Source organism: Haliotis rubra, unplaced genomic scaffold (assembly GCF_003918875.1).
Source record: "Haliotis rubra isolate DU_JTF1 unplaced genomic scaffold, ASM391887v1 Scf120, whole genome shotgun sequence".
Taxonomy (NCBI): Eukaryota; Metazoa; Mollusca; class Gastropoda; order Lepetellida; family Haliotidae; genus Haliotis; species Haliotis rubra.
This window is the reverse complement of record NW_025765115.1, coordinates 179,368-204,545: the sequence shown is the minus strand read 5'-3', so window position 1 is coordinate 204,545 and position 25,178 is coordinate 179,368. Positions and strand designations below refer to the sequence as shown.

The following is a 25,178-nucleotide window of genomic DNA, read 5'->3' as shown; positions in this document are numbered from 1 at the left end:
AACCTCACACAATATGACATTGAAAACAGACTAAACTTAACATTATTCCATGGTCAATATTGCAATGTTAGTGAAATGGTAGTATACGGAAGTTTGTTTCACATTTTTGATAATACCTTCTTTTATGCAGATAAAATTATTAAAAAATGAAGGAATAATGCCATGCTTCTCTCAGAGTAAGAGAAGATAATTTATATAGTGATTTTTATCAAATTAGATATTTCTTTATCGTCCGAACGGAATTCACAAATTACGGATGTTTTGTGTGGGTTTGTGTGCATGCACTCGTGTATAACATCTAACTTCATAGGTATTAAAATCAAGCCGTATGTAACCATAATGACTATATTGGTTGGAACACTTGAGGAACAAAAATAATTTCTTGCTTCAAAAGGAACTGGAACAGTAACATTTTTCATGTTATCATATGAGCTTCAAAACATTGAATGAAATAAATGCTGTATGATGAAATGGATCAGAGAACATTATAATGGCATAAATGACGTGTTAATGACACATTTAATGGTAAAAATATATAATCACTATGGTAGTTAACTCATGACCAGACATGTCAAACTGGTACCGAAAGATTTATATCTCATATGTAAAAATTCAGTATTTCTTAGTACCTGAAATAGAAAACACGAATTTGGATGAGATGTTTTAATCTGAGATCAATCTGTTAGGTAGCAGTTTACTAAAGTAGAACTTAAATCAACTTCAAAAGATTGGTCATTCGCCAAGTGAAGCAGATCTCACTTATACTGCAGTAAACAGTATGGGGATACACAACGAACATACCACTTACGTGATAACAACTCCCTGTTTATTGCATAGAACGGCATTCCGATGTACATCGTTCAGAATAAACAAACTGATTGAATGTTGATTGATTCCATCACTTTGATAATGGAGTGGATTTCGACTTGTTGATCTTACTCTCCTGTTGACCCCAACGATGTGCTACTTGCTGAATTACCTGTTGTTGTTAATTTGCTGCTTGTCACTATGCATATATACTTCTATTCATCTGGTTGTAGTAACTTTTATCCAGATAATGGCGTGAGAATATACATGGAAACTCCCCTCTATCGACCTTTGGTCCAAACGGATGAGTTAAGAAAAAAGGTCGATGTCCCGTCCTTTAGCCATTTCACATTGGATTATAGAGACAATGATGGGCCTACGTGTTGATAGAAGAGGATATTCCGGATTATGCTAATGAGAGCACACCTAATGAGAAAAACGAGCCAAATATATGTATAAAGATAGTGTTTTATTTCACAGAACTTTTCGTTCCCGCCGCTCACACGTAGATAAATTACAGTCGTTAATAATAACCTTCATTAATCGGACAATACCAATGATGTAATTGTGTGTTACGTCAATTATGAAAAAGACAATTTATTATCTACCCTTGTCATAACAGAGTTCTCTCCCTTTCCGGGTACTCGATTCCTAGAAATAGGACTCGATTCCAGGTGTACCCGACCCGGATTCGAGTACCCGAGTACCCGTCCCAGCCCTAGAGGGGAACTGACCCAGGTCCCCCCGTCCAAAGCAAAAATGCCTAAAAGTAAAGGCAGAAAGTCGCGCAGTCAGTCGCCTTCCACTGCTCCTAGTAGCGGATTTGATATGTCTCTGATTACTCAGTTATTCCAGCAGCACATGGACTCGGTGAAGTCCCTTGTTCACGAGTCGGTTGGAGGTCTCTGCCAGGAGTTCCTCGCCCACTCGGAGCAGGGGACGGAGAGTCTGGGGGTGGGATCGCCGAGCCCGGCTCGATCCCTCGGCCTGGAGGCATCTGTCGATCCGTTGCCTCTGGCTTCGGGTCCGTATCATCATTCCTTCTGCTGTCACTGCCTTGTAAAGACGCATGTGTCGAGCAGAGCTGTACTCTTGTGAACTTAAGAGAATAATGTCTGAGACGCCACCACCTGTATGTATGGTCTTTATTTTGTCCTTGTAAGGAACAGTAAAGCTTTGCGGTCGGTTGTTTCATAATTGTGACTTTGTATTAATTATTTGACGCTAGCACTTTCCCGTGGTTTACGCACGTGTTGCTATTCCATGGCGGGAAGTTTAGCGTGCCACGTGGTTGAAATATTGCGTTTGAACCAACTATTTCTTCCCGCGGTCGCCTTCACGATTTTTCAATGTTTTCTACGTATCTTAGGCTGCTGGTCTGCTGTTAGCTACATGCTTGCGTTTTGCTTTCAGGCGTTTTCTTCATGTTCGGTCTGCAGGCAAAGTATCCCCCAGGCCGACCGCCATGATAAGTGTATTGTGTGCCTTGAGAAAACCGTCCACACCCCGGACACTTGCGATATCTGTATGGGTTTCTCCCCCCGGGCCCAGAAGAGACGGGCGGCCGACTTCCTATTCTATAGGGAGATGCATGAGGCGGGAGGGGAATTGACCCAGGTCCCCCCGTCCAAAGCAAAAAAGCCTAAAAGTAAAGGCAGAAAGTCGCGCAGTCAGTCGCCTTCCACTGCTCCTAGTAGCGGATTTGATATGTCTCTGATTACTCAGTTATTCCAGCAGCACATGGACTCGGTGAAGTCCCTTGTTCACGAGTCGGTTGGAGGTCTCCGCCAGGAGTTCCTCGCCCACTCGGAGCAGGGGACGGAGAGTCTGGGGGTGGGATCGCCGAGCCCGGCTCGATCCCTCGGCCTGGAGGCATCTGTCGATCCGTTGCCTCTGGCTTCGGGTCCGGACGCCGCGGCTGCCCCGGAGGGGGAGGCTTCGCTCCCAGTCCCCCTCTCGGAGTTGGCGCAGGGTCCATTGAGGATTCCTGGGGTTCCGGTCTCCTGCGCCGTCCCGCCCATGAGAGCGGAGGCACCAGTTCTGCCTGGTCTGCCTCCAGCGTCTCGGGACCGGGGTTCGTGCGTGATGGCAGGTGCTGACGCGGGGCGCTCTGTCTGTTCTTCCCTCTCCTCTGTGACTGGTGCTAGGCCATCCACCGGGTCGGGGTTCGGGTCCTCTTCGCGAGGAGACCCAGCCTCGGACTCGGGCTCGGGAGACGAGTCCATGGACACTGGGGAGGTTGAGGAGCAGGAGGGTGCCTTCCGTTTTTCGTCGGGGCCGACCTCTCGTTAACCCATCAGGCTGTAGCACAAGACGTGTGTCACTCCCAGTCAGCTCCGCTACTCGGGACCACTCACGCGCTCTTACCCAACGTCCCAGTAGGAGGCCGCCTCTCTCTATTCCTGCCGGAGTGGGAGAAGGCTACCAGCAACCCTTGGGTGCTGTCCACCGTCGGTGTCGGCCATTTACCACTGTGGAAGCGATGTCCGCCAGACTTCACCGGCATACGCAGCACTCCGGTGCCGTCATGTCAGGCAAGGGCGGACATACTGCGCGACGAAGTCCAGGCTTTGCTGGACAAGTCCGCTATCGAGCTCATACCACCGGGCGAGGAACAGGCGGGATTTTACTCCATGTACTTCCTCGTTCCGAAGAAAGACGGCGGGTTCCGTCCCATTCTCAACCTCAAGGGGTTGAATCGCATGCTCGAAGTTCCATCCTTCAAGATGGAGACATTGCGCTCGGTGATCTCCTCTGTTCAGGATGCATTACCAGTTCACGGTGCTCCCCTTCGGCATATCCACTGCCCCCAGGGTGTTCACCAAGCTCATGTTAGTCCCGGCTACCCTCGCTCGCTCGCAAGGACTGACTGACTGACTGAGTTTGGTTTTACGCCGCTTTTAGCAATATTCCAGCAACATCCGGGCGGGGACACCAGAAATGGGCTTAACACATTGTGCCCATGTGGGGATTCGAACCCGGGTCTTCGGCGTGACGAGCCAACGCTTTAACCATTAGGCTACCCCACCAGCCCCGCTCGCAAGGAAGGCGTTGTTACCCTTACCTCGACGACTGGTTGCTCGGTGCACTAACACAGCCAGCGAGCCTAGATTCTACTCACAAGGTGATAGACATTCTAGTTCGACTGGGGTGGATCATCAACCTCAAGAAATCCGACCTGGTACCCACCCAGGACTTGGTTTTTCTTGGGGCGAGGTTCCAAACACACAAGGATCTTGTTTCCTTGTCGCCCGACCGGGTCACCAGAGTACGGGAGATGGTGTCTTCGTTCCTCTCCCAGCCCCAGGCACCAGCACGGACTTGGCTCCGTCTACTGGGCCATATGGCGGCGACGATCTCTGTAGTGTGGCGGGCGCGGTTGAGGATGCGCCCTATACAACAAGCTTTGGCGAGTCTGTGGGCTCACTCGGAGGACCTGGAGCGGAGTCTCACAGTCCCCGGGTGGTTGTCTCCTCACCTTCAGTGGTGGAACAATGTCGGGAATCTCACCAGGGGGGTCCCCTTGGAAATCCCGACGCCAGCTCTTACAGTTCAGACCGATGCGTCCCTCACGGGCTGGGGGGGTGTTCTGGGCAGTCTGTCGGTGTCCGGACTCTTCACATCAACGTGTTGGAACTGAGAGCTGTGCGGTTGGTTTTCGAGCGCTTCCGAGAGCATGTCCAGGGCCAGGTGGTTCGTCTTCAGTTGGACAACCAGACGGCCATGTACATCCTGAAGCAAGGCGGCACAGTGTCCTGAGCCCTCCTCCGGGAGACATGGGACTTTCTCCTCTGGTGCGACCAGTGCGATTGTAAGGTACTCCCTGTTTATCTCCCGGGTCTGGAGAACGTGCGAGCAGACGCTCTCTCTCGCCGGATCCTGGCCCCGCACGAGTGGATGCTCGACCGGCAGATATTCGGAGTTATCTCCCAGTTGTACGGGTCGTTCCAGGTGGATCTGTTTGCGTCCGGCGGGACGAATCAGACACCCGTGTTCTGCTCTCGAATCACCGGACCTCGAGGGCGTTGGCTGCCGACGCCTTCATGCTGGATTGACGGGCAAAGTGCTCTGAGCGTTCCCGCCGTTACCACTCATTCCCCGTGTCCTCTCACAGCTGTCCACCCAGCCAGCTCGGCTGCTTGTGCTACTGGCACCGCTTTGGCCGTCACAGAGCTGGTTTCCGTAATTCTCAGGTTTCTGGCTCAGCCTCCTGTTCTATTACCTTTGGCGACCGGACATTCTCACTCAGAACGGCGCCACACCCCAATCCAAGGATTCAGTGGGTGGCTTGGCCTCTGTCAGGTCTAACCTCGGCACGCTGAATTCCTGCAGCAGTTGCAGACACAATTCTGGCTTCGAGGCGGATTCGGCAAACGCTCAGTATGAGGATAGGTGGTCCCGCTATGCGCGCTGGTGTTCAGATAGGGGATTGCAGATCCCTTTTCTGCGGATTTAGTCCGAGTATTGGAGTTTTGCAAGCCCGCTTGGAAGAAGGCCTGGCGGCTTCACCATTCGCGGGCTACTCCACCGCTATTTCCACCTTTCACACCCCTGTCGATGGTGCTCTTCTGGGGCAGCACCCTCTCGTGATAGCTTTTAGCTGGCGCGGAGCGGGTTCGACCTGCTGTCAGGCGAACCAGCCCACCTTGGGATTTGTCAATTGTGCTCGATTGGCTGTCCGGTCCCACTTTCTCACACCTATCGGCTATTTCCATTCAGTTGTTAACTTGGAAGGCTGTATTTCTGGTGGCGGTAACATCTGGCCGCAGAGGTCGGCGATTTACATGCTATGTCGTCCGACCCGGCGCTGACTGTGTTTCACACTGATCGTGTCAGTATTTGCCTCCCGGATACTTACCGCCCGAAGGTCGATCACGCTTTCCATGTGACAGCTCCTATCGAACTTCCCACTCTTACCCAGCCTTCCACATCGGGGACCTCTGCAACGAGCACTCACCCGTTGGATGTCCGCAAGACACTCAAGGTCTATTTCAAACGAACACGAGGGATCCGTATGGGTACCCATCTGTTCTGCTGTTACGGTGGCAGGAAGGCTGGGCTGCCGGCGAGCAAGCAGACTTTGTCTCGCTGGCTAGTCTCGGCTATTTGTGCTGCGTATCAGGCTAAGGGCAAGCCTCCCCCTGAGGGGTTGAAGGCTCACTCGGTCAGGGCAGTAGCCGCATCAAAAGCTTTTGCATCGGCACTCCCCATTGAAGAGATCTGCTCTGCCGCTATTTGGAGCCGGCCTAGCACGTTTATTCGGCACTATCAGCTCGATACACATTCCCGTAATCGTGCGAGCTTTGGCCGTTCTGTTCTCTCCAGTGGACAGTGTCCTGCCACCCTGACCGAGTGAGTCTTGGTTCATTGGTTTTGTTGACGCTGCTGTTCAATACTGTGTTTTTATTGACCTATCCGCTGTTGGGTGTATAACCTCCTTTCGATCCTCTTCGGAGATTCTGGTCGGTAGTGAGCGTTTTTTCCCCCCTCCTACGGTGCTCTCTAATCGACACAAGGTGGGTGGGGTTTTTGTTTACATTCGCACCATGTGCGAATTCTTATGCTAACCTGCGAGGTCGTCTCTGGGTACAATTCCTCCCTGTCAGTTACCCTCCCATAATGCCTCTCGCGGAAGCGCAAACCGGGACATGTGACAGGTGAGTGATTATGGCGTCTGTTACATTATTCAATTAACGATCGCTATTTGTGTGTGCTTTGACAGAATTCCCTCCTCCCTGGCCTCCGGTCTTTGGGAGTCTGTGTTTATGCATAATATGTACCCCAAGGACGATCTCTATGAAAAAGAATTAACCAAACCTGAAGAGGTTTTAAATTCTTTGAAGAGAGTCGTCCTTGGGGTAGGGCCTCCCGCCTCCCCGCAATTCTGTTCACTGATTTATTCAGCAGAAGGAATGATGATACGGGCCTAGGTGCTTACCCAGTTGGTGCGCATGCGCAACGGGGAGGTAACTCCACGAGGTGGGGGCCGTATAATAAATAAAAGATTTTATTTATTGTACAATATTTTTATTCAAAAACATTGATACAACTGTCACAGGACATTTTCAGCTTGGAAAATGCATAATATGTACCCCAAGGACGACTCTCTTCAAAGAATTTAAAACCTCTTCAGGTTTGGTTAAGTTTTACACTATGCTCAAATGTACGCACAACTGTAGAGAATGGACGCAGAAAACGTTTTTTGCTCCATCCAAAGGGACGCTAAATGTACGCACAACTGTAGAGAATGGACGCAGAAAACGTTTTTCACTCCGTCCAAAGGGACGCTTAATATTAGTCATTGTACCCACAACTCATCTATGACTTTTGGTGTTTCTATCAGAGCAGTTACATGCATCATTTCATCCCTCAGTCCACATGATCAATGATTCATTCCAGGCTCTATAGAAATGATCAAAACAAACAGTTCTCTGAACCGCTACTTCACAAGACTCACATTTTACCTGCAAGGATTCTTGAAACTAATAATTAGGGGATCCCGGAGCCCCCATGTTTGTGAGTCGAGGTAAAACCTTGCAATGTCAAAGAACCAAAAGTGCAGTAGTCAAACTCTGCCCTGAATTGCACCAGTCTGGCCGGCTATGTTATCTGGCTGACTCTTGTTTTCATGTAGACTTTCAGTTGAAGCTGAGTTGTATTTGGTGATTGCTTTGCTTACAGAGAGATCAGATTCCCCTATATACGAGAGCCAGGATGAAGATATTACAGCTCGAAAGGCATCTGGGTGAGAGTAATGATTACTCTAGTAAATTTTCATGACCTTTATCCCTTTTTGGGATTCCTTGTGGGATTTAATCCCGTCATCCTGTGGGGGCGGTGGGGTAGCCTCGTGGTTAAGGTGTTGGCTTGTCACACCGAAGAACCTGGTTCATTACCCACATTGGCACAATGTGTGAAGCCCATGTCTGGTGTCCCCCCGCCATGATGTTTCTGGAATATTGCTAAGGGCGACATAAAACTAAACTCACTCACTCACTCATCATCCTGTGTTGACTATAGACTGAGTGGTTGGTCAGACTCAGTGATCATTCATATTGTGTCATGTGTTCAAAATGCTGGTAGATAATGATTTGGACCAGTATTAATGTTACGAAGAAAGACCAGCCGTGTAGTTAAAAAGCCCAAATAATTTTTGCATATTACCACGGACCATGACTGTGAAAAATGTGCTAAACTCTATCAGCATTATGTTTTCATGTGACTTCTCTCCTTCAAATCGACTTTGTCAGTTCACTTTGATTTAACAGAAACATGAGACCTACAGTAAGTAAACGAATCCAAACTTATTAATATTTGATTGTTTAATTCTATCTATGAAAGATATTATTTTTGTCTACAAATTTATAATGTAAAGGAAGTGAGATCTTAAAATGTATCTGAAAAATACAGGTTTATATTCCTCTGATATTGCATAAACGAGAGGTCACACTAAGTTTGACTTGATATGGTATACCACAGGGCTGCAAATAATGTTTGGGGGTGTGGGTGTACTTACACCTCATATTGCAAGTGGAGGTGTACTGAGCATTTTGAAGGAGTACTGACATGTTTTTGTGTGAGCGAGTTGGTGATTTGGTTTGTCTGGACGATTCATCGATCACTATTTTCAACCATGCATGTATTTGTATTTGAAGACGAGTGAGAAATAACTGAGCAACCGTGTGATGCGCCGGGCTGACTGGATATAAATAGGAACAGTGTTATTTTTAGCCAATCGAAAAATAGTGACGCATATCGTTGCATGGCAATGTAAGGGATTCCCACTGCTGGGGTTTCCTCATGCGTCAAATCGCGTTTCGCAAAAGAAATTCTTGACAACAAGTATTTATCCGAAATAGATTTCCATTTGCACGATACGCACAGACATTAAATGTTAGACATACAAGGGTATTTATGTCGCACTTCATTGATTTTGAGGCGTACATTACGCCTGTACGCGCCTTATCTGTAGCCCTGATACCAGGATAAAAGCCTATTCAGTTTCTGTTGAAAGAGTGACAGTATCGTTCATTAATGTGTGTCCAAGGTCATGGGGACTGAGCGTTGTCTGTCTTCAAATTGTGATTTCCTTCATACTGCTTGTGTTGTAGGAGTCGTCAAAACTTGCAGAAACTGTTCCCCCCGACACTATCTCAGGATGAGGAGACTGACCAACAAGGTATGTTGTATTGAACATTTCTGGAACCAAAACATGTAAGATTGTCTGGCTCACATATCTGTGCCTCTATTTCAGCTGTACTGGACATCAGATTATCTGTCACTCGTCTTCTTTTTCGGGAAACCATTGTGAATGTCATACTTCACATATTTGTTCTCATCATTGATGACATATCAATTTGTGCAAGAGGTTCATGTCTTCTTTGAGTAGCATTATTTAGAAGTTGGAAAGTAATATACGGAAAACTTTATGGATGAACAGCTTCTTTGTTCAGGTGATGCGATGTTTCGATAGAGATTCTTGTATCATTGTCAAGCAAGTATGAGTGACAACGTGCTTGACAACGATACAAGAATCTGTATCTAAACGTTGCATCACCTGAATAAAGAAGTTGCTCATCCATAAAGTTTGTCTGTATAGGTTCATATCTGATTCACCATGGCTGCTGAGGCAGTGAAATTGCAAAAGCTATATATGGTTAGTACACTGTGTGTGAAGAAAGTTGGTTTCTTACACACCTGCACTGTGGGTGAGAAACCCATGTGATTGTTGTTGTTTAACGCCACTCTCAGCAATATTTCAGCTATATGGCGGTGGCCGAAACCCATGTGAAAAACTGTTATCAAAAGTGTGAGATTGATTTCCATGCCTGTGATTGGTTACTCCTTGGTGATGACCTCAGGTCGGGTATGATAAACTACTTTCCTGATGAAAAGTCATTGATAAATTACTCATGCTTTCAATTGACCGCAAACCTCTTACTTGTGCCAAACACCTGATATGTTTATATTAAAGTCTATGCCAAGAATATATATCTAGTTTTTTTCTAATTCCCTTTATCGTTTGCACCTTTAGATTCTAGTCATGAATTCAGAAGTGATACCTGTGTAAACGATAGAGTAATGGTCGCATGGTTCCCTTTGAATGTAAAAATGTACAACATTGGTAATTTTAGTGGAGAGATGCGACAGGTATCATATTGCAAATATACCTGACATGACAATGTCAGTGCCTGTACACAGTGAGATCGATTTGCCTCGTTTCATTGATGAAATGATGAAAGGGTCATTTTCATCGATAAACGTCGTGATACTTTCGATGAAGATCCATTTCCAGTCTCTGAGCTACTAATTGATTATTCCTATATTAGCAAATTCCCTCCTGACAATCAGAACAGAAACACACATGGTACTTGAGTACAAATGGCAACACATCCTTTCGAATAAATCCCACATGTACATCCACGGTACACACACATCACTGCTCAAAATATTCCTCTGACCAATAATATGGAACTTTCATGTCTTCATAACATGCAGAGTGTAATCAACTTTTATTTCATCCTTGCAAAACCATAACATACCCGGTACCTAGTGGCTGTTTCGGGTTCTGGGAAAACAAGAAGGTTGTGGCAAAGAAGAGCACTCCCCCAATGATAATGTAACATAGCCTCAGCAATGTTACATTCAAGCACACAGATTGTGCTTAATTTCAGACACTCAATATTTTTGGCTCTGGTCTGTGGGGTAAAATTGAACATAAATTTGCAGATCCCTCATGTGGAAAGTAATCCAGACAATCTTCCGATGACGGCATCTATATGGAAACTAGCGACACCAGCAAATATCCCAAACGATTACAATGACGCCACACTCTCAATTACTTTATGTCTGCAAGAAGTGAAATCATCCACAACTACGTGCAAGAGCATCATTTTAAAGATATTAGTTAATTTTCTTTGATCTTAACTAGTTTGCATTAACATTATCGCATTGATAATGTACAGAGGTGGCAGAAACTTTTTCCCTGAGGATCACTTTGGGGATGATCAGGATGCAAGTGACGTCACTTATTAGCATTGTCTTGTGTAGTATTGTGGCACCATGATGAGAAAATATGACATTTGAATCTATTCGACCCTAAAGTAACAAAGGATATTGTGTATTGCCACTGGGCTGTCAGCAGCAAGATATTGATGGTTATACCACTTGTTGTTCCTTTACCATATAGTGTAGCTGATAATTCACGTAAATAATACTTGACATTATGATTAAAGTAATTGCATTAAAGTAATTGCATTGGATTGCAGAACACATTGTATCCACTCCGTCAGAACATTTAAGCAGCCTGCAGTTGTCCTGTGAACCTGTGAGAGTGGTGGAGACGGTGGATGAAAGCCTGTGAGTAATTCAGTCTATAACTCATTCTTGGCTATTTTAAAACAAATATATAACCTAATAAGTTGATGTCTTAAACCTGTATAGAAATGTATTATTTTTCCTTATCCTGACTCATGCTTATTGCTTGTCTTCTTCTTCTTGCGAACATAGTGGAACACGTGTATCTCCCAATTGAAGTTCCCTTCAATAAAAAATCACTAATTAGTACTCACCACGAGTTACCTCCCTTCCACAAGCGCGGGAACGAGGGCGCCACCTCAACCCATGTGCCTCACTCTCTCCCTCTTCGCCCAGTGAGCTGGACGTGAGAGCTCTGTGTCTCCTAATACACACTATATCCTTTATTTATATTTAGTTTAGTACCTCTTATATTCAGTTATAGAGGTGTAACTAGTATCCTTATTCAACTTGCATTGATTATAAGTCGTGTTTCTGCTGTTTTATTCACGGTTTCGTGTTTGTTCAGCAGTTTACGTTAATGAGAATCTGCACAGGTTGTAAACTACGCTATTCCGCCACCGATCCACATTTAAAATGCCCTAGTTGCATTACTCCATGTTCTATTGTTTCTCGCTGTAAATTATGTATTAATTTACCAATTTCTGCCTTTGATAAATATTTATGTTCCGCTTTGAGACGGAAGGCAGATAAATCTCGCAAACAATCTTCAGTCATGGCTAATAGATCGAAAGCTAATATACACTGTCAACTGTTGACTGACGACCCGCCACTGGCTGGTGGCCTGCCTGAGTTCCCTCGGGGGATAAGCGTGGGACGCAGTCCGCTATGTCCAAGAAGCGACCTGCATCTCAAGACATTCCGTCTTCACAGTCTAAGACTAGGAAAGCGCCCACATCATCTCAACGTGACGCCAACCCCAGGTCCACAGCTTCGTAAAAGGGAAATCTCCAAAGCTACAAATAATTTTGCCTCCGATATTCTACCTGTCTCAGAATTATGTTTATATGATGATGACATTCCGATTATCATTCCAGATGTACGTCATAAGAAACGTCCAGTATCTGCTACCGTCACTACAGCGCAGATCAACACGCAACCAGAGATGCCTACGCTGACGCCGGAGTTTATGATTGAGGGTCCCGTCACTTTCACAGAGAGGCCACCCTCAACGCCAGCGCAGACCGTCCCAGACGACCTGGTCAACCAAATCATGAGACTGATGGAGGACCGTTACGGTTTACAGAGGCCCCAGAGCCACGGGCCCCAGAGCCCAACCCATAATAAGTCATACAGGGCCCCAGAGCCCGCCTTGGCTTCGCGTAGGGCCCCAGAGCCCACAACTTGCTTCCCCATCGAAGAACGAGAATTCAACTCAGACTTACCTGATGAAGGATGATGATGTAGACAATATCACCTTACCTCCTATTGACCCGATTGCAGCGGTACCAGCTAATCAGGATACAGCCTGTTCCAAATCTTCTAAAGTCCAATCTACAAGAAATTTGCTGGACACAATATGGACCCCTTTTTCAAGGCCCAGGATATTGATGACAACTTTAAATTAATCAGTGGTGCCAAGTCCAGAAGTTACAGAGTAGACGATCGCAAATTGGCCCAATTAGATACTATCTCCAGGAGAATGTTCTTTGGATTGAATAGATCTAGAACTATTAATGAAACTCTCATCACCAAGTTCAAGAATTCTACAGAGGAGGAAGATAGAATGATCTACTCAGCTCTACTCATGCAGAAAAGAGACCACCAATTTCTTACAGAGCACCTGTCAGCGCTTACTGAAACTACTACCATGGCTCGTCGGCAAGGCTTACTAGCCTCCTGCTCTTGGGATAAGCAATTCACAGAATCTCTATACACAGCTCCATGGTCATCGCCCTTACTGTTTGGTGGCAACATAGACAAGGTCTCCAAAGAAGTATCTAAAGACTCGAGAGGTACTTATGATCAGATCCATGGATACCTTAGCTTAACGCCATTAAACAGTCAGCACAGAGATACTCGGGCAAGTCTAAGTTTTCGGGCTACAGAAAGCACGGGACAAGAAATTAGCTGCAGCTAAAGATCCCAAGGATTCTTTTCATCGCCCATACAGCAAATTTAGGGGAGGATCAGCTAGAGGCAGATCATCCAGAGGTGCCCGTGGATTTAGACGATGAAATTCAGGTTCGGAACGACTGGAGTCTTCCACCCCCAGCCGTTCCAGTACAACCTTCTCAAGTGGGTGGACGCCTTCAGCTGCACTGGGAAAACTGGGGAATACTACAAGATCCATATGTATCCAACATCCTACAGCACGGATATCTAATACAACTTAAGGCCAAGCCTCCGTTAACAGTCACCCCTACAGGGTTCAACGTTCAACCGGCACAACTACCTATGTTAAGAGAAACAGTAGCTACTCTGCTAAACAAACAGGCCTTAGAAGTTCTGGATCAACGAAACATTGTACCAGGTTTCTACTCCACAGTTTTCCTAGTGCCGAAGAAAAATTCCAAGGAGAAGTTTCATCTCATATACAACATGAGCATCTTGAACAGAGAATATCTATGCAAACCACCAACGTTTCGCATGATACACTTACCGCAACTTCGCATTTAATTCGTCCCCAAAGATTACATGGCCAGCATAGATTTGCAAGACGCATATCTACACATTCCGATTCATCCCAACTCAAGGAAATATCTAAGATTTATCCTAGACGGGAAACATTACCAATGGAAGGTTCTTCCCTTCGGAATCACATCGGCCCCTTGGGTATTCACAAGAGTGACCAAGCCTATTGTCTCATACCTACATCGTCAAGGTCTTCGCAGCGCTTTTTACCTAGACGACGGTATACAAGTGGATCCAGATCCACAGCGTCTCAGACTACAGCTGAACTTTATAATCAAGCTACTAACTCAATTAGGATGGTTAGTAAATCTACTCAGGTCGGACCTAGAACCAACGCAGGATCTGCAATTTCTAGGTATACGATTTCTAACAGCTCAGAATCGTATTGTAGTCCCGGAGGACAGATGGATCAAGATCCAACAACTTATTCCTCAAGCCCTACTCTCTCCGTTACCACTACGACAGTGGCAGAGCCTATTGGGACTACTCACATCAGCTCAAGACTTGACAGTCAGAGGCAGGCTTCAATTACGTCCGTTACAAGTCCTCATCAATGCTCATCTCGAGGACCCTCTACCATTCAGTCTACCAGATTATGTCAAACCACATCTACTCTGGTGGACCAAGAGATTGAATGTTTGCTCAGGCGTCTCCTTAGTAGAGCCGGAATCGAAAACACATCTCTACGTAGACGCGTCACTACAAGGTTGGGGAGCCCACCTTGCCGGCAGGACAGCGTCAGGCCTATGGAGTGCAAATGTCACATAAATCTGCTAGGGATGCAAGCAGTCATAAACGCCATAAGTCACTGGAGCAACCTACTACAGAACGCTCGGTTGATGGTTCACACAGACAATTCAACAGTGGCGTTTTATGTGAACAAACAAGGTTCAACAAGGTCACAGAACCTACTGATTCGATGTTTCAGACTGTTCGATCTAATCGACAATCTAAACATACACGTCAGAGCTTGCCACATTCCAGGAGCAAAGAATGTATTAGCAGACGCTCTCTCTCGGCCACACCAACCGTCGCCGACAGAATGGATGCTCCACACAGAGATATTCAATCAAATAATCATGGAAATAGGATCTCCTCTGATAGACCTATTCGCCACTCGATTCAACAAGCAACTGACAACATTCGTATTGCCAGTTCCAGACCCACTAGCATGGGCAACAGACGTACTAAGCATATCGTGGGAGAGACTCAACGCGTACGCTTTTCCGCCTCCAGCGTTAATCCCACAAGTCTTACAGAAAATCAGTCAAACGCAGAGCCTCCATCTGATTTTGGTCGCGCCCTACTGGCCAGCGAGAACTTGGTTTCCAGATCTCATTCAAGAAATCAGAAAACCAATTCTTCAGCTCCCACAACGCGCCAATCTATTGATACATCCGCACACCAAACAAGTGCACGAAACACCAGAAGCATTCCAACTTCACGTATGGATTGTATCAAGGCATGTCTGAATAAGAGAGGTTATTCTGCCATAGCGGCTAAAGCGGTCACGCTTGCACTACGTAATTCAACTCGTAACTTATACAATGACAAATGGCACAGTTTTGTCAATTACGCTGCTAAGAAAGGATTTACAGCCAGATATGCTACACATCCTCAAGTGGCAGATTTCTTATGTTATCTACGTCAAACTAAGAATCTAAAAGGCTCAACCTTGTCCACTTATCTTGCAGATATAAGTTCTGTCATAACTATGAGAACGGGCGTCAAGTTAACAAAAAATCACCAGAGTTACTTTCGCTTTGTTACGAAGCGCCCGATTGGAGGATCAGAAATGGAAGTTTCACGCCCAGCCTGGGATCTAAATATAGTGCTCCAACACCTCACTAGTGAGGCTTATGAACCATTGCTATCTACATCGTTTGAATCACTGACCCACAAAACCTTGTTCCTGTTAGCACTAGCTACGGCCGCCAGGATGTCAGAGATTCACGCACTGGATTACGAGAGAACAAGCTTTGATGATATTCATAACATCGCTCATCTGGGACTTCGCTGGGATTTTATAGCGTAAAACCAACTGCCAGGTCAACCAGACAGATTATTCCACGCCCCAGCTCTCTCATCCATACTTGGACCGCATGATACGATGGATCTATCACTATGCCCAGTAAGAGCACTGAAAATATATCTCCAACGATCCAAACAGAGCAGAGGGAAATTCAAGAGATTATTTATCCCTATATCTACAGCTACGCAGACGGAAGTCTCAGGTACTACTATCTCTATCTGGATCAGAACTGTCATACTACGTGCCCTACAAGGCTGCAGGACTCGACCCTCCAAGAGCTTCTAATCCTCACGAAATTAGAGCTAGCCTCAACTCTCGCTTCTACATGGGAATTGCTCGTTGAATACCATAATGGAGGGATGTTTCTGGAGATCCGATATGGTGTTTGCCAACCACTATCTGAGAGATATCACCACCGAGGACGCCTCAGGTATCCACCATTTCGGGTCCCATGGTCCTCGCCAACAGTTGACAGTTCCACGGAGAAGATAAGTCTATCTTACAGATTTTATACTTATCTGATAACAGTACTAATAGCTACATGCTATCTATATATTTTGCTTAAGTTTAATTTATTATCTTAAGCTCAGTACTATGGTTTTTATATCATACTATATATAAGCTTACAACTCCTAGGAGTTTCGCTATTATATATATGTTCAGCTTAAGTTTCATCAATCCTTAAGCTCAGTCATATGGTCATATTCATAAATGTATTAGCTAACAAACTCTAAGGAGTTGGTTACTATTATACAGCTTAAGTTATAATTATATCTTAAGCACAGTACTATACTATTATAGCTTAAATATATGCATATCTTAAGCTTAATACTTTGGTTCATTTATAAAAGTATCCACTATAAACTCACAGAAGTTTATACTATCACATTAATAGCTTCAGCTTACATTAATGTTGTATATACTTTTATCATATTCAGTAAATTGTAATAACCTTTATATGGCAGCTGATAAGTTAAGCAGCAGGAATTCATCAGTTCAGTGCCTTTATGAAGTTCCCATAGGGTTATTACAATCATCACAGTTCAAATCACTAATTATTAAAATCCAAAGTATATATATTCCCACCTCCTTTTCCGTCGGATTCTACAAGCAATAAGCATGAGTCAGGATAAGGAAAAATATGAAATTTTTAGAGTAAAATTAATATTTTATACTTATCCTGACTCATGAGGTAAGCTCCTCCCGTCCCCTCCCCACTTAACACTTTGGATTTCTTCGAAAAATAAAGTGTCGGGCTCGAAACAAAAGGAGAGAGTGAGGCACATGGGTTGAGGTGGCGCCCTCGTTCCCGCGCTTGTGGAAGGGAGGTAACTCGTGGTGAGTACTAATTAGTGATTTTTTATTGAAGGGAACTTCAATTGGGAGATACACGTGTTCCACTATGTTCGCAAGAAGAAGAAGACAAGCAATAAGCATGAGTCAGGATAAGTATAAAATATTAATTTTACTCTAAAAATTTCATATTTCACATGCAGAGTGCGATATTTGTACATACACACTATTTAAAATCAGGGATTGATTTCACTTTATCCAGGCTGCACAAGTGCAGGTAAAATATTGCTAGTGCATTCTCTCAGACAACAGGTAATGTGAACTTTCCTGGAGATACTCTGCTGGTGAAGAATCGTCTGCTGTCAGTGACAGGAATACAGGATTGTTGATCACAGTGCAGCCAATATTTTGATGGTGCAGTTTTATTAATCCAATTACTGGCAAATAAGGATAAGTTGGACTGGCGCAGAGAACGCATTTACGAGACGTAGGCAGTGCACAACAATGAGCAAACCCATTTGGTTTGTGAAAGGTAGAGCAGATGTAGGCTAGTGCACTTGCATTGCATGACAATGAAATTGATTCAGTGCGTAGCTGCACACGCCCTTGCGCCTTGCTTCACCCATCACACTACTCTTGATTGCGGACAACCTAGGGCCCCTTCACTAACAATGGCAAGTGCCAGTGGGTGGCACTCATTCATGCTAATACGGGTTGGTCAGGTTCATGCTCAACTTATCCTTGTTTGCCAGTAGCTGCACCTCGTGCAGGTAGAGAAAAGAACTGAAATCGTACCCTGAGAATGTGGAATAAGACCTACTACTAAGTTTGTGCATGGGGCTCATGGTACACAGACCATTACAGTTGTCAGATATGGTGAGACATACCCTCACTGGCCTTGGTTTAGGTGAACTTATTTTCAGATTTTGTTTACAAAATGTATTTAAAAAATCCACAATATTTGTTTACAGTCAACATTTGTCATTCATGATTTATTACTCTCCAGGGACGGTGGGGTAGCCTAGTGGTTAAAGCGTTGGCTCAGTACGCCGAAGACCCGGGTTCGATTCCCCACATGGGTACAATGTGTGAAGCCCATTTCTGATGTCCCCCGCCGTGATATTGCTGGAATATTGCTAAAAGCGGTGTAAAACCAAACTCACTCACTCACTCACTCACTATTACTCTCAAGCTATTTGTTTCAGCCCTGAATGTAACTGCTACATTTGTAGAGATAGTTAGCCTAGTTATCGTGGCCAGGATGTATCTTGCATCACTGGGTCAAGCGTTTCATGCAGCACATTGATCTCGGTACTGTGTTTCTGTCTCCAGAGACGTATTGGCCCCTTCACCTGAAGCATATGGCGACATCCCCATCATCATACCAAGCTCTCCAACTGCTGGGGAGGTCGAACCAGGTGAGCTAGGGTTATCCCATACTCTGTGATAGTACTCTTTGTTACAAGGACACAGCTCACATTATCACAAAATATTCAGATATTACATCATGTGTCAATAAAGATATATGATATCACTAGGTATAATGCTTTACCACTTAAATTGTATCTACTATTCTGTTAGCATTGTTCCATGAGATTTAATCTTGAGATTAAGATTATGTGTATTTCCTTGTAAACTAAGCTGGAAATAGCAATCCATTGTTCACTTGTTATATCCTAATCTACCAATGATTCAGTCAAAACATACCCAATAAATTAACTTCGAATAATTTTGTGATCAGAAGACTTATGTCTGAGACTGTTATTAGATCAAAAACACTACTTTCCTTGCTGCTATTTCTCATATAGCAGAGTTGACTGGAAGTAGTTCCTGTTTCCAATATGATGGTCAGACATATCCATATATGGTGTATTTTATAAAAGTTCAATTTAAAGTTATTGTTAGACCACATTTTATTATGATGAAATGAAGACTGCTTCATACTAGTAGCAAGTCTAGTAGACGCCAAGTGTTTCCATCTGTCCTCATGCTTTCAACACTTCACCGTGTTAGAATTGGTCTACAGTAACCCATGCTTGTTGTAAGAGGCGACTAATGGGATCGGGTGGTCAGGCTCGCTGACTTTGTTGACACATGTCATCGTATCCTAATTGCGTAGATCGATGCTCATGCTGTTGATCAATGGATTGTGTGGTCCAGACTCAAATACTTACAGACCGCTGCCATATAGCTGGAATATTACTGAGTGTGGCATAAAACTAAACTCACTCACTTTCAACACTTGCTGTCCTCCAGATGAGTGTGCCTACAACCCAGACGCTGACAAGACACTGGAAGCCGATGACAGGGTAACTCTGTTCATGGGAATTTATGGTGATGTACAATAACATTGGCCTCAATTAAGTGGTATAACTGAATGAAAAACATCTCACAAAATATTTCATTCAGGGTTAGAATGGATGCCCATCAACCTGTTTGTCATACAAGCCAGTGGGTGATTGGCTCAGCGACTTGCTTGGTATCGTACCCCATTGATGTTCATGATATCAATCACTGGACTCTCTGATCCTAACTCCATCATTTCCTGCTGTCATCAACTAATATTGCGATGTCAATCTAAACATTAATGTATGTTATGTATGTTACTTAATCAGCAGGGGCGGTGGAGTAGCCTAGTGGTTAAAGTGTTTGCTCATGTTGGAGACCCGGGTTCGATTCCCCACATAGGTACATTGTGTGAAGCCCATTTCTGGGGTTCCCCTTAGTGGTATTGCTGGAATATTGCTAAAAGCGGGGTAAAACTAAACTCACTCTCTCACTCAATCAGACCTTCGTGGTGTAGTGGTTGGAGCATCCACCCAGAGAAGGTTGTGGGTTCAATCCCTGGCTGCGTCATACCAAAAGACCTTAAAATATGGCACTTGTTGGTCCCTGCCTGGCGCGCTTGGCATCAATGGGTAAAACAAGGACTGGTCAGCTCAGAGTCAGTATAATGTGTCTGAGTAGGGTGTTCATGCTGAACTGCAGTATGGTATCTCAGTGAGCTAGCACTATAAAACCAGTTAGTCTGAGCTAGTACAAGCAGCTACACATACACATACACACGCATGCATGTCGTCATATGAGCGAAATATTCTTAAGTATGACGTTAAACCCCATTTCACCTCACCTCACTCAATCAGCAACAAGAAATTAGTAGTAGACAGGATGGTGGTACTGGACCAGGGTAATCTAAAGCTTCATTTAATAGATGAAGCCTTAGTCGGACCCTTCCTATTACCATCTACTACAGTAATCTAAAGCTTCATCTATTAAATGAAGCCTTAGTCGGACCCTTCCCATTACCATCTACTACAAAGCTTTATTTCATAAAATAAGACTTTAGTCGGGGACCCTTATCTCTTGCCTCTATGTCGTGTTGACGGGAGGTAATACTGTGTCATACGGTACGATCAATAATTCTTCTCTCACAAACCCCCTCCCTGGCCCATCCCTCAAGTAGTACAAGTTAGGCTCTCCGGCTTTGATGTCAACTTTATCTATGTTGTAAGTTTTGACTGACCATATAGGATCGGTGGCTCGCTTACGGCTATCACCCTCGTGTTCCCCCCGACTGGTATAGATACCTAACTAGGACCCTGTCTGGTATCTGTTTCTCCTTCCCACGCAATGGAGCAGCCGACTCTGACATTATTGATTTTAATTTGATAGCGTCTGCCGGCTTTTTACCGGTGAGACGGGTGACCTCATGGTTTATTGCCGACACCACCTTAGGTAACCTCGTGACCCATTCAGTCGATCGTTTTCCAGGGGTGGCCATCTCTCTAGCATACTGGTGTCCAAATAAACGCTCAGCCAAAGTCCTATTGAATCTCTCAACTATGGCTTGGCTGCGATGGGCTCCAGCCGTACCACGCCTGACCTTTGTATCGTGTTTAGCTAGCAGTTGTGACACGGTACCCATAAACTCACGTCCGGGGTCAACTTGGAGCTCTGTTGGCCATGTCAGCGGACTGGCGTTTGTATATGCGTTCAATCCTCTGGCTACCTGGGCAGAATCTTTCGTGGTCAAGGGTTCGCTTCCTTTGTAGCGACTGGCCACATCCACGACTGTTAAGGCATACTTGTACCTCTTGTCGGGGTAGGAACAATGGTCTGCTTGGTGAACGTTATTAGGTATATTAATACCAAACTTCCTTCTAGGCACATAGCGTGGTGGTGGTAAATATATCTGCCAAAGTGCTTGTTTTTCAAGCCACGCTTTGGTCTCCTCCGAGGATACTCGCGCAATTTTAGCCAGCTTATCTACAGCGCTAGCTCCTTTCCAGTACCCAGCGGACTGTAGTAAATAGCCTCAAATTTTTTCTGGTTCCGTGACATGTCACCATTTATTTATACCTATGTTCTTGGTTCAATTTTCTCATGTCCATACGCCGTGCGTGTTTATCCCATCAATGGCTATCCAACGTTTAGTGTCCATAGGTGATAATGATGTTTTATTTATAGTCAACCCAGTATATCCTATGCCCATCACTTCTAAGTGTGTTCATTTTATGTTTAAAGGTGCGGGTCTTGAACAGGGCTTCCTTGAATCTGGTGTGTTTGATGTGTTGTTTCACCACGTGCTTCTTAACACCCTTAGCTTTCGGATCTCACCATTGTCGGCCTTCAGTATGGGAGTACATCTTAGGCCTCAACCCTATGTACTCGGCTATGGAAGCGCCAGCACACTCGTCCTTCATCTTACCTAGGACCTTTTATTCACCGTGCTGTGTATGGCATGGTCCTTAGGGGTAGTCGCTGGTGTCGTACAAATCGAGGTGTTTTTCATGTCATCGCATTACCGTCCTCGGTTCGAATCTCCATCAGCAGGAATCCGTGTCAGTATATAGTACTTCACACCTGTCATCGTACTGTTTCTTCAGCTCGTTGTAGTAAAAGTCGTACATCAAGTGTTTGGATAAATCGAGGATGCTCATCCCAACGTAAACAGGTCGGTTTAATATTATGTGACTTTTCTTCATGTGTATGGCAGCCAGGTCGTTATCGAATATCTTACTACGGTTGAATGCAGGGTTAGCGATCAGCTTCCTGAGTTTGTCCTCCTCATTCGACCGAACCAGCTTCACGGTCACGCGTTTCCTCAGGTTCTCCATCGTCTTACCGAATACCGAGTTGTTCATGAGCTTATACAAGTTTTTCTCAAAGTCACTGGTGGCCAGCTTTCGCAGGTCTGTGTTCATTCTGATGTAAGGCTCCATCCAGGGGCTCTGGTTGAACACGAGCACCCTGTGTATTTTGGTCAGTTTCATACCCAACGACAGGTACAGCTGCAGGTTGCGATAGTGAACTATGTACTTGGTCTTATTCATTAAGTTAGGCACGAGTTTTCAGCGCCCGTCACCCAGCCTATCTAACAAGTTATGTTGGTATTCAGACATCCAGTCTGGGTTAACCCTCATCGTTAGGGAGCTAGGGGTAGCTGTTGTGTGATTAGTGTAATGCCTTGGGGTATTCAAGTCAACCTCGAGGATATAACCTTTGTTCGAATCCGGTAGCGATGCTCATAATGTCAAATCGGATGATACCCATTCGAATCCCCTGTTGGTAGATACTGACTCATAGCCCATCCGTACAGGTTATTTGCGGCGTCGAGATAGAGAATGTGATTGGTTGGCTTGCTAGGGTGGTAGCCCTTCCGCATTGATTATTTGCTTTGGCGTATCGTTTGGTTACCATGGAGATCCCACCTCATAAACCTTTCTCAATGAACAGGTGCATGTCATAATCAGTAAGCAATTCCAACTTAACTCCGGTCTTTTAAGCAAGGCATCCCACGACAGACCTGGGCTGGTGTAATACCATGCTGGATCTAGTTTATACTGATTGAAACACGTCCTCCTAAATGTCTCAAATCGCCGGCTAATAGTAGTACATCCATCTTCAAGTACAGATCGTGATAATCACCCAGGTTTTACAACCAAGTTTATTCCATACGTTAATCGGCGTCGCGGTAAATGTCGTCTTGGGATATTTCGAAGTCGGTCAGATTGCTGTAAAATTCTCTGATGGGGGTAGTCTGGTCTCGGCGAACTTGACCCAACTATCCATGTACTCATAGGGATACACACCTTTCCTCATAAGCAGAGATCTAGTCTCGGCGTCTGTGTATCGATCGGTGATAGGGAAGGTATCGTTGGCTTTAATCAAGCTGGCTAATGACGACAATAGAAATTGACACGAGTCAATGAACCTAAGTCCGTCTAAGCTGAAAGAGAGATATTTCTCCATGTTGTTGGGGATGCCGCGTTATATTACCATCGATTTTCGCGATGGCCTGCATGATTAAGTGAGAGTCGTACCCTCTCAAGTTGTGAAAGACAACGGGAATGTTTATTGTCTTAGGGTTGATTCTAAGCTTGAGGTTACACTCGTTATGGCGGCGCCTCTATACTTACGGTTATGTGACAGTGATCTCTCACGAATCACCGTTCAGTGGTGAGTCACACACGTGACAGTTAATGCTACGAGGAGTGAGCTAGCCTGTCGGCTCGGGTCATACGCATGGGATCGATTCTATGCAACTTTTCCCTAATAATTTCTTCTTCCTCCTTCAAACACTTTAGAAACCTTTCAACCGAAGTCGGGACCCTGTACACTCACGGGGAGCTTTACGTTTCCCGTCTAGCGGACGACTCACGTATCCAAACCCACATGCTTCATGCTCTTGTGTTTTGTATGTGAAGCTCTCACCTGTGGGGTATCCTCAACAACCTTAATTGGTTTGATCAATGCTTCAAAGTCGGTATATATATATAAGGCACGGACATTTGGTGCTTGTGGTTGTAGAATTTTAGGATATTGTCACCTTCCTCGGGCATGTCGATGCGTTATAGCCGTCTGTCCCACACCTTGACAATACTCCTGGTGGGATTCTAATAAATCAGCTCGGCTGAAACCGTGCAGACATCGTACAAAAGTGTTTTTCCCACCGTGTTTCGACTGGTCGGTACAACAACCGACTGAAATGTTTTATCCACGTGTAGTGATACTTTTCACCTCGTTGGATCATAAATATATTGATAACGTTTCCCCACCAACGAGCTGAGTCTGTGTATTATTGTTGTGTAGTCTTAGTGTCCAAAGACATTTATAGCTAGATTATTCTGTTTTCTACTTTAGTGATCTGAGATATGGTGGTTGGTTCATCTATACCATCCCAGTTGAGTCCATCGTCTTGGGGATAACTAGAAGGCCTGTTCGAATGAGTGTCAGCTGGAAACAAGGCTGATCTGATAGCTAATCTCAAGCAATCGTTTCCTCTATTCTTGACATTGACTATGGCCTTTTTTTCTTATAGTATGGAGGCAAGTCTAGGTATGACCATGCCTCTGAATGGTGCGTAGTTAGCTATGTCTAGATGAACAATATCGATTTTATCTACAGCCCACCGGATCCCAAGTGTGTGTAGCGTTCTAGGTGTTCCTGTATCTGCTGAAAACTAGTATCGATCGATGTGTTTATAGTCTCTATCTGGGTCAATGACCTCTTGTACACCTCGGAAGTAAGGCTGAGCGTGCTCGGTAACATCCCCTACGTTCTTCTCGAGTGTCATTTTAATTGTGATTTGAAATTTAATACTTCCAAGACTGGCTAGTTCCTGTTTTATTTTATCATCTATCAGGGGCTTAATATCTGAGACATCTATATTCCTATTAACATGCATCGCCAGCCTCTTAAATACTTACCTACAGCGGCTCACCAGTGCGTCGAACTGTATAGTATTCATAATTAGCGTACACACCTAAGGAATTAATGTCTAATTGGGCGCCGTAAATGTAAAAATCATATATCCTCTCCGTCACCCCAATGAACTATTTTTAGATGGGCTGTTTTAGATCCAGTGCTCACACTGTTTGATATAGTATTCCTTGAAGTTTAGCAGGTATTCGATATATTTGTAAAACAATCTATCTGATATTGAGTCGTGATGTTCCCCACACATACGAAGGGACGAGTATACTTAACACCATCTTTAATCCATACCATTTTCAATATTACCTGAAATCTGAAGTTTAGTTTATCTTTGAGTATGTTTTTTACCTGAGATTCGATGTCTTCACTGGGATCAAGT

The 25,178-nt window shown here is 44.8% G+C and overlaps 1 protein-coding gene across 1 annotated transcript in view; it reads left to right on the top strand.

Moving 5' to 3' along the window:
- The first annotated feature begins 1,566 nt into the window (after window positions 1-1,566).
- The window catches only part of LOC124263608 (mucin-17-like), a 77,871-nt gene continuing 54,259 nt past the window's right edge, over window positions 1,567-25,178 (top strand). Inside the window, exons 1-7 of the mRNA XM_046698263.1 lie at window positions 1,567-1,677; window positions 2,221-2,455; window positions 7,489-7,552; window positions 8,919-8,986; window positions 11,076-11,166; window positions 18,416-18,501; window positions 19,340-19,392. Of these exons, the coding sequence (XP_046554219.1) occupies window positions 1,567-1,677; window positions 2,221-2,455; window positions 7,489-7,552; window positions 8,919-8,986; window positions 11,076-11,166; window positions 18,416-18,501; window positions 19,340-19,392 (708 nt within the window). The remainder of the gene's footprint in view (window positions 1,678-2,220; window positions 2,456-7,488; window positions 7,553-8,918; window positions 8,987-11,075; window positions 11,167-18,415; window positions 18,502-19,339; window positions 19,393-25,178) is intronic.